Raw genomic sequence first — 15367 nt, 5'->3', positions numbered from 1 at the left:
CCAGGGCCTCATGCATGCAAGGCAAGTGCTTTACCACTGAGCCACCTTCCCAGCCCCTATTATTATTTTCAAATACTTATACAAAGAGGTTTTAATTTAACATGTCCATTTATGTGCATATCACATCTCGAACAGTTATTACTTCATGTATAGTTTAAATACATAAAAGATATACCAAGCTAGTAATTATAAAAGTAATGTGCTTTGTTAAAACATACTCTTCTCTCCAGTTTTAGACATTTCTTTTTTTTTTGTCTTTTCTTTTTTGGTACTGGGGATCGAACCCAGGACGTTGTACTTGCTAGGCAAGCGCTTTGCCACTGAGCTACATCCCAGCCCTCTTCTCTCCAGTTTTAATATAGAACAAACTTACCCGCAATGATTCTTGGAAGGAGGAGGCTTGGTACTGTGCATACTTAGCAATTGTAGTGTGTGAGCTATTACTTTCATAACGCCAAATTTTCTTTGTTCCAGTGGGATCCCAGTTTTCTTCTGCTGGTTGCAGTAATTGTGTTCTCACCTCTACCATATGTTCATTGTTAACTTCTACCAAAGTTTTGGTAGAGAAAAGTCCAAGATCTTAATAAATATATATATGTTGTTAAAAAATAAAATATAATAAAAGATACAACAATAAAAATTTCAAAGTTCTTAAAACTTCAATTTTGTAGTCAGCTTCTCGTAAAGTAGCTCCAATCATTTAGTACAAGATTTGCAAAGCAGTTCTTGGATTTTGCCATTTTGTAGTGTTTATACGAGGATAAATACTGTGCATATTTCATATTCAAAATTTTTCTATTATATGACTAAATATTTATTATGTAGTATCTAAACTGAAGTAAAAAATCCAACAAAGAAGTTGCCAAAAACTAATCTCACATCATTTTGCAGATGTGCATTCTTAAACATAAGATGAACAGATTAAAACAAAGTGCTCTAAAAATGCTATAAAAACTTTCAAGGTTTTAATAAAAGACAGATATAGATATGGAATAAAGAGTCACAGATGAATGGAAATATTCTTATGGAGTTAAAGAGTTAAGATAAGAATAAAGACAAAAATCGCAAAAGAAAAAGATAAAAGTCAGAAAAACAGTGATAAGGCTAAATTTAAAACATTTTAAATGCTAAAAGTATTTCAGAGTTTCTACTGATGTCCTAAGTTTAATGGTAGTAAAAGAAATGTTTAAAATACTTAAAAATCTTACCTAATTTAAGAACTCCAGCAAGGCCACGAATTACTGTAACAGGGTTTTTTGGATTTGTACAAAATTGATGTAATGGAGGAAAGAAAGCATCACGCTTATTTTCCAACTGTAAAGTTAAAATATTTGTTAGATCTCAGAGAAAATGACCATGTATATTATACTGCAAGGCAGTATCATATTTTCATGAGTCTTGCAGTTTAAAATGCACTTGCATCTTAATTATTAATATCGTGGTGTATATGAGTCCTAAAACAGTATGAGTTATTATAGGGACACAAGATTCTCAAGTACTTTTCAAGTATACCTCTAGTAATTCTACAATAAGTACGAGAAAGAATATTAAATTTTAAAATCAAAATATACTTTTAAACTAACCTTGTTAAAGTATAATCTTAATTATATATTTATTTCCTCAGTATTTATTTTATCTGTATTCTACTTCCATTTTATAAAAGCATCAACAAATTTTAACTGGAGAAAGGAGCAGAATAATTATGCAGAAAAAGAGTCAATCTTAAAAACCTTCTTATAAATACAACTTCATTCTAAACACTATATTTTTGCCAAGTATTTAAATATTAGCTTAATGGCAAGTGGAATTAAAATGGTGTTTGCGCAGGCACTGATTGCTCATGACTATACCCTAGCTACTCAAGAGGCTGAGAACTGAGGCTTACCTTTCAAAGCTAGCACAAGCAGCAAGAAAGTTTGTGAGACTCTTATCTCCAATTAACTTCCAAAAAAGCTGGAAGTAGAGCTGTGGAAGTAGATCTTCCTATTTAAATCCCCAGGGAGGTAGGATCACACCTGCACATCCACGCCTAGCCTTTCTTACAGAGATAGAACCGGTGGAGATGTAATCTTCAGCCTTTTGGGAAGCTGCTGAGGCAGGCTCACAGTACCACACCCACATATTAGATAACTAATTTTTTTTCAACAAGCTGGTCCTCCTGATATCCACTTTCAGGATTGACTAAGTTACAGGTAAGTCCAAGGCACTCTACTAGACAAACAACTTTTTCTTTTAACTGCCTTGTGAATTCAGGGCCTCATGATTGCATACTGAGTCATGCCTCCACTCTGTATTTTGCAATTTTATTTTGGAGATGAGAGTATAGCAAACTTTCCTGCCTGAACTGGCTTCCAACTAATTACTCACTGTCTTAAGTAGCAAATTACAAGTATAAATTACTGTTCTAGCTTGATCTTTATTTCTAATGTAGGACAGTTTTTTTCATTTATACCTCAAAAGGGAATAAATTATGGACTGGTACAAAATTTCAGGAGAATGTAAAAATTAGCAGATGTAAACTAATTTCAAATTTCTACATAAAATATCTTGCAAAAAAGCAAAGTTGACAATTCTAATTAATGTTTTTTTAATTTTTTGTTTTATTTTTTGCTAGTTCTGAGGTTTGAACTCCAGGTCTGGGCTCTTATCCTGAGTTCCATTTGCTCATGTCTAGCACTCTATCACTTGAGCCACACTACCACTTCTGTTTTTTTCTGTGAATTAAGTAGAGTTTAGAGTCTCACAGACTTTTTCCCACCCAAGCTGGCTTCTAACTGCAATCCTTAGGTCTCAGAATCGGAGCAGCTAGGATTATAGACAATTAATGAAATTTTAAGGACCATAAAACTAGCAAGTAGTAGATTCAGAAGCACATTTTAAAAATCTGACAATAGAACAAATAATTTTGTTGCTCACATATCTAAGGAAATACTTAGAATGAAATTTAAAATATGTGCTTCACAAAATATATTTAATATAGCACTAGCCAACTAATTTTATGGTCAGAGCATAGCCAATAAATTATCTTATTTTGTGTTAGGCTACCGTGAACACTCATTTTTCAGACATGGAATACCAACATGCATTTCTGAAAAAAATAAAGAAAGTAATTATTCCCCCAAAGGGCAAATAACAATAATTTAAATATTTGTGTATCTTCTAAAGTAAAACAAATTCAAACAATTTTCTAGTTATTCAACAGTGACTCACATAAATGCTAGGTGTGGGTGGATTCAGCTTCTCCTTTGGCAAGGGAGGGTATGGTGAAGTTGGTGGTCTTGGAGGCGGACATTTATCCAACAAAATATGACTATTAGACAAACCATTTTTACCTACGTTCCTTTTTAAAAAGAAAAAAGGGAGCAGAATAAAGGTTATCAGATATATAATATTATTTATTATTGTTGTTGTTGTTGGAATGCATCCCTGAAGTTTTTTGCACATTGCAAAATCGTTCTACCACTTGCGTCACAACTCCACTTCTAACTTTTCTGGTAGTTAATTGGAGATAATAGTCTTATAAACTTTCCTACTGGGCAGATCTCAAACTGTGGGCAGGACCTGTCTCATAAGTAGGAATACAGATCTACTTTTTTAATGAAAAAAAAATTGAATTAAAAAAATTAAAAATCTGAATTTACCAAAAAGGCTTAAATATCAATATCACTGAATATTGCTTTCCCCACATTACATGTTGTAATTATTCCCAAATACATTATAGTTACTCCCAAATCCAGAAAATCTTTTTCTGTCTTCTCAAAATTTATTTTCTATGTAATTATTTCACTGTCATTTAAGACTCCAAAACTTACAAAAACAGTAATTTATAAATAGAGTAGACATATAGCATTGACGGTATAGTTACAATGAATTTGAAATTGAAATCACAAATGTTCAGGGTGCACAGAAGTTAGCTATATTATACATGCTTGATTCACTTTTCCAAGAACAGTGACCAATTTTCACTAAACATACACCTTTTTCAATAAATTTCAAATTTGTACTTTATCATTTAAATGCAGAAAAACTAAATACATTATGGCTTGCTACAAAGGCATTCTTAGATTTTTTGGGGGGGTTCGAAGGAGACATTTTCACAAAATAAAAAATATACACAAAAAGTTGTACTCCATTTGAACACTAAACTATGGGAAGACTGAATGCTCTTGGCATCAGCTGAATTGCATATTTAGACAAGCATTAAAATGTTTTTTGTGATTCCTTTTTTTTTTTTTTTTTTATGGATCTGGGCCGTGGATCTACAGGGCAGGGCTTGGATGTCATCCCTGAGCTTTTGTGCTCGAGTCTACCACTTTGAGGGATAGTTCCACTTGCCACTTTTTAGGTGCTTAATTGGAGATAAAAGTCTCATAGACTTTCCTGCCTGGGCTAGCTTCAAACCTCAATCCTCAGATCTCAGCCTCCTGTAACTCCTAAGATTACAGTTATAGGCCACTAGCACCCAGCTAGATTTATTTATTTTCCATTTAGTGGAGTACTGTATTTGCTAAATTGTAAACTTTTTACCTCACATTAAATTATTTTAAAATACATGAAGCCCTAATTTTTCTTTGTTAAATATTCCTAATTAAACCATTTGCTTAAATTGTAAACTTTTGACCTCACATTAAATTATTTAAAATTACTTAAAGCCGAAGACCAATGGAACAGAATAGAAGATCCAGAAATAAATCCACAAGCCTACAGCAAGCTGATATTCAACAAAGGAGCCAAAGACATACAATGGAAAAAACACAGCCTCTTCAACCACTGGTGCTGGGAAAACTGGGCAGCCACATGCAGAAAACTAAAATTGGACCCCAGCCTATCACCATGCACCAACATCAACTCAAAATGGATTAAAGACCTTAACATTAAACCTGAATCTCTAAAACTACTGCAGGACAGAGTAGGAGAGACATTTGAACTAATAGGCACAGGAAGGAACTTCCTGAACAGAGTCCCAGGGTCACAACAAATTGGAGAGAGACTCGACAAATGGGACTACCTTAAAATAAAAAGCTTCTGCACAGATAAAGCTATCGCAACCAAGCTAGAAAGACAACCAACTAATTGGGAAAAAATATTTACCAGCAATATATCAGACAAGGGGTTAACATCCTGTATATACAGGGAGCTCAAGAAACGAATCCCTCCCAAACCTAACAAACCAATTACTAAATGGGCAAGGGAACTAAAGAGGGACTTCTCAAATGAAGAAATAAAAATGGCAAAGAAACACATGAGGAAATGTTCATCATCCCTGGTGGTGAAGGAAAAGCAAATAAAGACAACCCTGAGATACCACCTTACCCCAATCAGAATGTCCCACATCCACAAATCAGCCAACGACAAATGCTGGAGGGGATGTAGAGAACGAGGAATGCTATTACACTGCTGGTGGGAATGTACACTCATACAACCACTTTGGAAAGCAGTCTGGAGGGTCCTTAGAAAGCTAAAGATTGACCTCCCTTACGACCCAGTCATACCACTTCTAGGCATCTACCCTGAACAACAGGAACCAATATACAAGGACATGTGCACCTCCATGTTTATTGCAGCACTGTTCGCAATAGCTAGGATATGGAAACAACCTAGATGCCCCACCACAGATGAATGGATCCAAAAATTGTGGTATCTATACACAATGGAATATTATGCAGCCATTAGAAATGACAAAATAATGGCATTTGCAGGGAAATGGATGGAGCTAGAAGGAATCATGTTGAGCGAGGTAAGTCAAGAACGAAGAGACAAACAGTACATGGTCTCCCTGATAAGTGGATGATAAATCCAAAATGTTAGGTGATATGACAAAACTAACAGGACTTAAGAAACAAAGAACTCCCACTCATCTGGTTGAACCACTACCAAATATCCCCATGCTGCTGATCACATATATGGTATATAACATGTGAGCACCGTTATATATTACAGACTGTGATAGACAATTTGCTCCAGGAAAGTTAGAATGAACTTGTGACTTTAAATGAGCATCATTATTCCACAATACTGTGAATTTCCGGAAATTAAGTAATCACTTAATCACAATCAAAAAAAAAAAAAAAAAAAAAAAAAAGAACCTTGGTGAAGGGAGGGAGGGAGGGTATGGTAGGGGGAAAACAATGGAGGGGGTAACAATGTTCAAGAGGAAGTGTACTCATTACCTCACTCATGTAACTGTAACCCTCTGTATAGTATCTTTACAATAAAAAAATTAAAAAAAAACATTTATTAGCACATGTTAACTCTACAAAGAGTATGATGAAAAGATAAACCAGGGTTATTCCAGCCAGAATGAAGTCATTGGTGTCTTAATCCATAAATATATCTCTCTTCTGGACTTAAAAAAAAAAATTACTTAAAGCCCTAATTTTTCTTTGTTAAATATTCCTAACTAAACCATTTGCTTAAATTGTAAACTTTTGACCTCACATTAAATTATTTAAAATTACTTAAAGCCCTAATTTTTCTTTGTTAAATATTCCTAACTAAACCATTAATATGAAGCCTTTAAAAAAAAAACCTTTAAAAATTACTTGTTCTACCTAATTCTTAAATTTCAAAAGTAACTAATATATTACATATCAAAGATAGAGGATTAAAATTCCATACAAGAATCTGAAACCATTTTAGAGAACAAAAGTTTAGCAGTAATGGTGTTTCCTTCAAAAGAAACTATATTTTAATTTCAAATCAAAGAACAATAATTTGAAGTTATCTATTTTATTTTGCTATACCAGAAAAGCTCAAGTAAGGTTTTTTATGTTGTTGTATTGTTTATAGAAACTAAGTATTAAAATGAAATATAAACAAACGATATTTTCTATTAAATATCCTTTAACTGTGTTTAACATTCTTTAACTATAATAATTTATTGTAGACTTTCAAGATATAAACAAAGCTTAAAATTACTGACTTTTTTAATTTAAAAAGTGTAAAAATCTACCTAATTTAAAAATTCCATTTAACTTATAAGAATAGTATCTAGCTGGGCACCAGTGGCTCACACCTGTAATCCTAGCTACTCAGGAGGCTGGTATCTGAGGACTGCAGTTCAAAGCCAGTCTGGACAGGAAAGTAGTCCATGAAACTCTTATCTCCAGTTAACCACCAGAAAACTGGAAGTGGTGCTATGGCTCAAATGATAATAGAGTGAGCCCTTTTTTTTTTGGGGGGGGGAAGAGGGGTCCAGTCGTGGGGCCTAAATTCTGGGCCTGGACGCTGTCCCTCAGCTCTTCAGCTCAAGGTTAGCACTCTACCACTTGAGCCACAACGCCATTTCCAGCTTTTTTCTTATATGGTGCTGAGGAATCGAACCCAGGGCCTCAGGCACCAAGGCAAGCGCTCTACCACTGAGCCACCTTCCCAGCCCCTAAATAGCTCTTTAGAAAGCATTAAGAACAATGTTTTAAAACACTTTACCCTTTAAAACTTAAATGTAGGAATTTATAAAGTATACTACTTTGTAAATTATTCTAATTTGTATATTACACATAACTGTTGTTTTTTCTTTGGTAAGAAACCACTGAACTCTGAGCTTAGTACTTTCTATACAGGCACTCTACCAACTAAGTCACAGCCAGCCCTTTTTAATCTATTTATTTTGAAATAATGTTTCAACTTTTATGTCCAAACTGACTTGAACCACAGTTTTCATAATTAAAAAATCTTGTCCAAACTTGACTGAGAAACAACCAACACATCTAGCCTTTTCTGCTGAGAGTCTCCCAAAGATTTTGCACAGGGTGTCTTGAACTGAGATCTTCCTGAATAGCTAGGATCATACTCATGAAACATGGCATCTAGTCTTTTTTGTTTTTAATAAATTGAAAAAACTTGGCTGATGGAAATAATTCAAGTAACTCATTAGGACAAGCACAATCCTCAGTCATACTTTCTACATATAAAAAACTAACATCAGTGCTGAATTGTAACAGTCACTGTACTTTTTTTTTTTTTTTTTTTTTGTCGGTCGTGGGGCTTGAACTCTGGGCCTGGGCGCTGTCCCTCAGCTCTTCAGCTCAAGGCGAGCACTCTACCACTTGAGCTACAGCACCACTTCCAGTTTTCTGGTGGTTTATTGGAGATAGGAGTCTCACAGTCTTTCCTGCTGGGGCTGGCTTTGAACTGTGATCCTCAGATCTCAGCCTCCTGAGTAGCTAGGATTTATAGGCGTAAGCCACCAGTGCCCGGCTTCACTGTACATTTTTTTTTTAATTACTTTTAGCAAGACTGTTAGAGGTTGAATTAATGTGTTTCATAAATGATAAACCATGTAGAAGACGATGTTTCATAGTGAATTTGCCTTATGAAGCTATAGCTTCTTGCCTAGTGAAGTTATGCACTATTTTTCATAAAGATTTACAAAAGGAAACAAGATATAAAGATATATGATTTTCTTTTAACATAATCACTCAGACTAAGAAGAAATTGCAAACAACAGAAATGTGCCTCTGGCCAGGCATACTGGCACAAGTCCATAATTCTAGTTATTTGGGGGATGGAAGTAGGTGGATCATAATGCAAGGACAGCACTATCAAAATAAATAAATAAATAAATATATACACAATTAAAAAGGCAAAAGGAATAAAGGCTCAAGGGTTACAGCTGTCCATAGTAAGCTTGAGGTCCTGAGATCAACCCCAAATGCATATACAGAGACATAACAGACAAGACAGACCAACTAAGAGAGAACAAGATGTATCTCTATAAGGTCTCTAGTTTTACTATCTCAGTTTTGTTCTTTTGGGGGGGAATGGGGAGGAGTCAGTGGTAGGGGCCTGGTGCTGTCCCTGAGCTCTTTTGCTGAAGGCTACAGCTCTGCCACTTTAAGCCACAGTACTACTTAAGATTTCCTGGTAGTTAATACCAGTCTCACTGACTTTACTATCCAGGCTGGGTTTGAGCAACCATCTCAAATCTCAGTCTCTTGTGTAGCGAGAATTACACTTATGAGCCACAAGTTCCTGGCTCTATCTCAAAATTTTCAAAATGAAAAAAAAAAAGAAAATTTTTACTGGAAATGAAGTGATTAAAAAATGTAGACATCAACAAAAAGAAAGGATAGGCTAGAACAAGAATGCTGTTACTGATCCAATCATCTCTTTCTAAAATTATTCTTGTTTTTATGCCAGTACCAAAGCAACTCAAAACCTCCCACTCAGATTTGACTTTTATACACAAAGACTGCACTCTCCCACTTAAGCCAAATGTTACTTCTAGCTTTTAATGGTTAATTGAAGAGTCTCATGGACTTTCTGCCCAGGTTTGCTTCAAACTAAAATCCTCATATTGCAATATGCTGAATAGCTACAATTTAAGGTATGAGCACCACAACCAAGCCAAAATCAATACGTTAGTCTATAAGAAAAAGAATGTGGGTCTGGGAACGTGCTCAGTGGTAGAGTGCTTGCCTTGCATGCATGAGGCCCTGGGTTTGATTCCTCAGCACCACATAAGCAAAAAGAAAAAAGCTGGAAGTGGTGCTGTGGCTCAAGTGGTAGAGCGCTTGCCTTGAGCTGAAGAGCTGAAGGACAGCGCCCAGGCCCAGAGTTCAAGCCCCACAACCGGAAACTCCCTCCCCCCAAAAAAGAATGTGATAACTACAATCAAGACCACCAAAGAACAAAGAGATTAGAAATCACTGACTAGAAGCTAGCATGGTGATAAACACATACAAGTGCCAGCTATTCAGTATGCTAATGTCAGTGGATCACTTGAGGTCAGGGATTCAAACCTGGCAATGTAATAATAATTCACCTGAAAACAAAACAAAAAACTGACAGCAATAAAAAGGATTCCCAAGCTAGGCACTGGTGGCCTGTAATCCTAGCTGCTCGGGAGGTTGAGATCTGAAGATCACACTTCAAAGCCAGCCTGAGCAGGAAGTCCATGAGACTCTTATCTCCAATAAACCACTCGAAAACCATAAGTGGCACTGTGGCTCACGTAAAAGAGCGCATGCCTTGAACTGAAGAGTGCAGTGACAGTGCCCAAGTCCAGAGTTCAAGCCCTAAAAACAACAACAACAACAACAAAAAAAAGATTCCCAAAATAATTAATATTTCCCAGGTAGAAACCCTTTTCTTTTCCTTTCTCTAATGGCGAGAAAGTTATCTTTAGAATAGCTTTAAGAGAATTGAGCAAACCTGCTTTGACTAAAAATAAAAATGATTAAAGCTAAAGCAACGTCAGGATGTGGGGGGAGAGTGAAGAGGTATAGAAAAGAGGTATAGTTAAGACCATCACTACATATTTTTAAAAATAATCTCAGCGGGTTATCAGTGTCTTACACCTGTGATTCTAGCTACTCAGGAAGCTGAGATCTGAGGATTGAGGTTCAAAGCCAACCTGGGCAGGAAAGTCGGTAAGACTTATCTTCAGTTAACTATCAGAAAACCGCAAGTGGCACTGTGGCTTAAGCGGTAGAGCGCTCGTCTTGAGCTGAAGAACTCAGGGACAGCGCCCAAGCCCAGAGTTCAAGCCCCACAACCGACCAACAAATAAAATAAAATAAAATAATCTCACTATGCTGCTTACTTTGAAAAAAATTAATATGTAAAAATTATTTTTAAATTTTGTTTAAATAAGCTAGCCCAACTCCCTACTTCAATGATTACAGAAATGAATGACATTCTGTCCACAAAATCTTTAACAATTTAATCTGCCTCAATAATATTTAACTAGGAAAATTAATAAATTTTGTTTCTTTTCCTAAATTCTTAAAGACTTGTGCTCTGAACACGTTCCTTTACCAACTGATGAAGCTGCTAAAACTAACTATCTATCATCTGGTTCTTTGCTGCAATAGAATAATCCTCAACTTTGGAACCTAGTCTTTGAGATTCACTTCTTTCCCCACTCTCCCTTTTGCTGACACGGTCCTTTTTTTCATTGTTATCTGTTTTTCCCTTTTTTTAAAATGGTGTCTCTTTTCTAGTGGCAAAGTGAAAGATTCATTCACAGAAATGATTCCTGCAGAGAAAAAACAATAATACTTGCAGGCAAAAAAATTAATTAATTAAAAAGAGGGACAAGCCCATGACCTGAATTAAAAGCTCCAGGTCTGGCACAAAACAGTAAAAATAAGTGGATAATACAACAATTAAAACAAGGTGGGGGGAGGGGCTGGGAAGGTGGCTCAGTGGTAGAGCACTTGCCTTGCATGCATGAGGCCCTGGGTTCGATTCCTCAGCACCACATAAGAAAAAAGAAAAAAGCCGGAAGTGGTGCTGTGCCTCAAGTGGTAGAGTGCTAGCCTTGAGCTGAAGAGCTGAGGGACAGTGTCCAGGCCCAGAGTTCAGGCACCACGACCGGACCCAAAAATAAAACAACAAAACAAAACAAGGTAGGCACAGGTGGTGCCTACTATGCAGCGCTTAGGCAAAGTTGATTAATCAGCAAATAGGCAGAAATAGAGTTCTAGCTTATGTGGGAAAAAAGTCAAGCAATAATGAGTTCAAACTCAGTAGTAGAAAATAAATACAAACATTGTAATTAAAAGATATTTAAATAATTAAAAAGATATTGCCACCAAGTAATATCAGGTATTGATTCCAGGACTTCACGTCTCCTAGGCAAGAAGCTTTATCAGTTAAGCCATACTCTTATCTTTAAAAATCTTGTAAAATAAATCTTCCAAAACCTGATAGGTTTAGGTATTGTTGCCTCAGGCTTGAAATCTTATGTACTTAGGAGGTTGAGATTTGAGGATCATGGTTTGGACAGGGAAGATTTTAAGACTCTTTCCCAATTAACAGCAAAAAAATAAAAGTGGAGCTGTGGCTTAAGAGTACCTGAATTGAGCAAAAAATAAAGCTCAGAGATAGCACACAGGCCCAGTGTTCAAGCCCAAGGAACAACATAAAAAATTATAATAGAGAAGTACAAGTTGTCATGTCCGAAATTAGCTTTACAACGTCGGTGGGGGGGGGGGGGGGGGAGGAGAAGGATTGGGATTGGGGGGAGGGAGGAGGCTGGGAAGGGATGTGAAGGGTAAACAGAGGAGGAGGCTGCAATGCTTGGTAAGAAATGTACACATTATCCTGCCCACGTAATTGTAACTCCTCTGTACAGTATGTTCACAAATAAAATTAAATTAAATTAAAAAAAATTATAATAATCTGAAAGGTTTATTTTCAACATGATACAAATGCAGTAAAATAACCTATTATAGTCATGAGGGTTAGAGGCATGGTTCCAGTGGTAGAGGTCCTGCATAGCATGTACAAGATCTTTTCAAGTACTTCTCTCACCATCCCCCACACTCAGTGTGTTTGGGTTTTTGTTTGATGTTTTTTTTCATTTTTATTCTTTGGACACTTTACCTTATTTTTATGCCAATTCTTGGACTTGAATTTAGGGACTAATTCTCTCTCTCTTTTACTGTGAGGCTAACTGACACTTTACCATTCCACTTCTGGCTTTTGCTTGTTACTTAGAGATCAAAGTGTCACAAAGCTTTCTGCCCAAACTTGCTTCAAACTCCAATCTTCAGATCTCAGCCTTACGAATAGCTAATTATGGGGGTGAGCAACCAGCACCTGGATTTTCACACTTTGAAAGAGCTGAAATGTATTTCCATTGCCTCTGTCTCTCCCTACTCCTCCCCTATGCTCCCATTCCCTTGAACAAAGAGCTTTTTATCCTTCCTCTGTTTTTGCTTAGCACTCTACTTAGTTGAGCTAGACCTCTAGTTCCAGCATTTTGCTGGTTAACTGGGATAAAAGTCTGACAGGCTTTCTTGCATTAACTGCTTATAAACCATAATCCTCAGATCTTAGCTTCCTGAATAGCCAAGATTAGCAGATTTGATCAACTGGTGTCCGTTTGCTTTATTTTTTAAAAAACAGATCAAAATCATATTTCAACTCTTCTGAACTGACAGTAATCAATCATTTTCACATTCTATGAATTTTTTCCACACTAACCTGCATGCCTTCAGAACTTCTGCTGAATTGGAATATATAGACACAGACATTGATGGTATCTGAGGATGTGATTTATGATTAACTCTACGCAGATCAACATTTATAGATTTCTGTGAATTCTCTAGTTCTTCTCCATTAATTATGGGTAACCCATTAGGAGGACTGCTGAAGTTGGTAACAGTGTGTATATTAGTCTGGTCAGTGGACATTGGAGATGTTGCTATAGAAACGGATGAAGAGGGTGAAGAGAAAACATGATTATCAGTCTTTATATGAATAGCTGGATAACAATTACTGACTTTGTCACAAGTTCCAGTATCCATATTGTCATTGGCATTTTTAGCAAACAAGGAAGATAGCTGATGATTATCTTCAATTGCTAAATTTGGTGAAACAAAATCTCCACAGTTAGGACTAGCAACTCCTGTCATCTGATGGACATAATTAGAAAGTCTCTTGATACCAGGACAACTATTTGATGTGTTTCCAGGATGCATACTTGTTTCAGACCCCAAGGATCTTTTTCTTGAAGGCTTGCTCTCTTTGACTAAGGCAATGTCTTTTTGTTCACCTGAGGTAGCAATATGAGAGTGCAAGGAGAGATGATTAAGAGCATCCTCTTGTGTTGCTGAATTTTTAGGAAGAGAGCGATGTCCATTCTGGTTCTTCACAATCTTAGATGTCTGGAGATATTTGTTGGACTCAGTGGAAAATAAAGGTTGTTCATTATTAAATCCTGTCAGATATGAACTTTGACCTTTATGAAGACCCTAAAACAGGAAAGAAATAAAATTGGTATACCTATTAAGTATCCCATTGTACAAACTCAGAATGCATAAACACTAAGGACTAAAAGATTAAAATGATAAATAAAAGCATAGCCATTAAAAAAAAAGAAATATACAATATCTCCAAATATTGTCATTATAAGAGGGCATATTTTGAGAGTAAGCTAAGAACATTAGTAAATCCTGATGAGTACATTTTGATTTTCAGAAAAATATACCTATATATTAAAATTAAAAAGTATATTTTCAGTCACTGGCAGTTATGAACACAAACAACATAAACCAATCACCAATTCATATTAAGTTTAATATACAAAATAAGTTGTTTTTTCTGTGCATTCTATCCCTGAAGTTTTAATTGAGGACCTCACATCCTCAAGGCTGGTGCACTACCACTTGAACTACATTTCTACTTATAGCTTTCTGCTAATTAATTGGAGATCAGAATCATACAGACTTTTCTGTCCAGGCCACCTTCAAACTGCAATCCTGAGTAGCTAGAATTACAGGTATACTATCACCTCCCAAAATAAAGTGCATTTCTTAACATTTTTAAAGTTATGCTTCAACTTGAAATGCTGAGCAATTAGCAACAATCTTCAAAAGGAAAAAATCTCTAAGAATATTTTTAGGAATAGTTTATTGAATTTCTACTTTTCTGCAGACCTCTAAAATAGATACACATTCTAAATACAATGTCATCAGTTAATGACTATTAATAGAGAGCATTTCCCCCAAAATTTGTTAGGCTACAAATATAAAGATAATGCTAAATAATATTCCTTCTATATCACCCTCCCTCCTTTTATGTTTTTCTTGGCGATTTTTTTGGTGGCACTAGATATCAAACCCAGGGCTTTGTGCAGCTTAGCCAGGTGTTTTACTTCTGAATTTTATTCCTAGCCCATAATTTAAAGGAGCAACTTCAGAGTACTAGACAGGTAATGAGAAAAATTGGTAGTAGCTGTGAAAGACAGTGCCATTCACTATAGTGATAATGTGAAGCAGTTTAGAATGGGTTTGTAAGAGGAATTCAGAGAAGTTTGGAAAAATTTAGAAATTTTAGAAATTTAGGTTTGGAGAGCCTAGAGAAAGCTTAAATGATTTAAGGAGATTTTGACAGGTGATTTTGGTAATAGTCCAGGATGCTGACCAAAATAGTGAAAGAAAAATGTGTTTGAAGATTTAGAAGGAAATGAGGACTTTTGGAAATCAAACCACAAGTAACCCAAATGCTTCATCAAAGTAAAGAACCTGAAGGCATTTTATCTATTCCATGATATTTTTGTGAGAGTATAACTTGAAGGAGATACATTAAAGTAAGTGTTGTAGTGTATATTTATGGTCTCAGATATGTCAGGAAGGGTTATGGTTTGAGCTCAGTATAGGCAAAAATCAAGAATACTGTAACTCCAAAAAAGTGTATAATCCCAGTATACAGAAGGCATAGTTAGGAGGATTGCTTTCTAAAGCCCAACAAAAGCAGGCAGAAACAAATGAAACAAAAACCCTAGCTGAAAAATTAAAGCAAGAAAGACTGGAGACATCAAATGGAAGCACATTAAAACACTAGAATTCAAGCCAAAGTATTGCCAAAGGAAACAAATAATAAATAGTTAAAGGTGACAGGGTATTTATTTGGT

At 35.8% G+C, this 15367-nt stretch overlaps 1 protein-coding gene across 6 annotated transcripts in view; it reads right to left on the bottom strand.

The window, feature by feature from the left end:
- The window catches only part of LOC138823808 (lysine-specific demethylase 6A-like), a 172552-nt gene that overhangs the window by 27655 nt on the left and 129530 nt on the right, over window positions 1-15367 (bottom strand). For 5 of the 6 annotated variants that reach the window (XM_070017362.1, XM_070017363.1, XM_070017366.1 and 2 more), the window contains 4 exons: window positions 12937-13706; window positions 3211-3340; window positions 1209-1314; window positions 374-579 (listed from right to left, as the gene is read on the bottom strand). In XM_070017362.1, the coding sequence (XP_069873463.1) occupies window positions 374-579; window positions 1209-1314; window positions 3211-3340; window positions 12937-13706 (1212 nt within the window). The remainder of the gene's footprint in view (window positions 1-373; window positions 580-1208; window positions 1315-3210; window positions 3341-12936; window positions 13707-15367) is intronic. The other variant, XM_070017368.1, reaches the window with a different exon arrangement.

Source organism: Dipodomys merriami, unplaced genomic scaffold, assembly GCF_024711535.1.
Source record: "Dipodomys merriami isolate MVZ:Mamm:240054 unplaced genomic scaffold, mDipMer1.0.p SCAF_123, whole genome shotgun sequence".
In the NCBI taxonomy this organism is placed as follows: domain Eukaryota; kingdom Metazoa; phylum Chordata; class Mammalia; order Rodentia; family Heteromyidae; genus Dipodomys; species Dipodomys merriami.
This window is presented reverse-complemented; position numbering and strand designations above follow the sequence as displayed.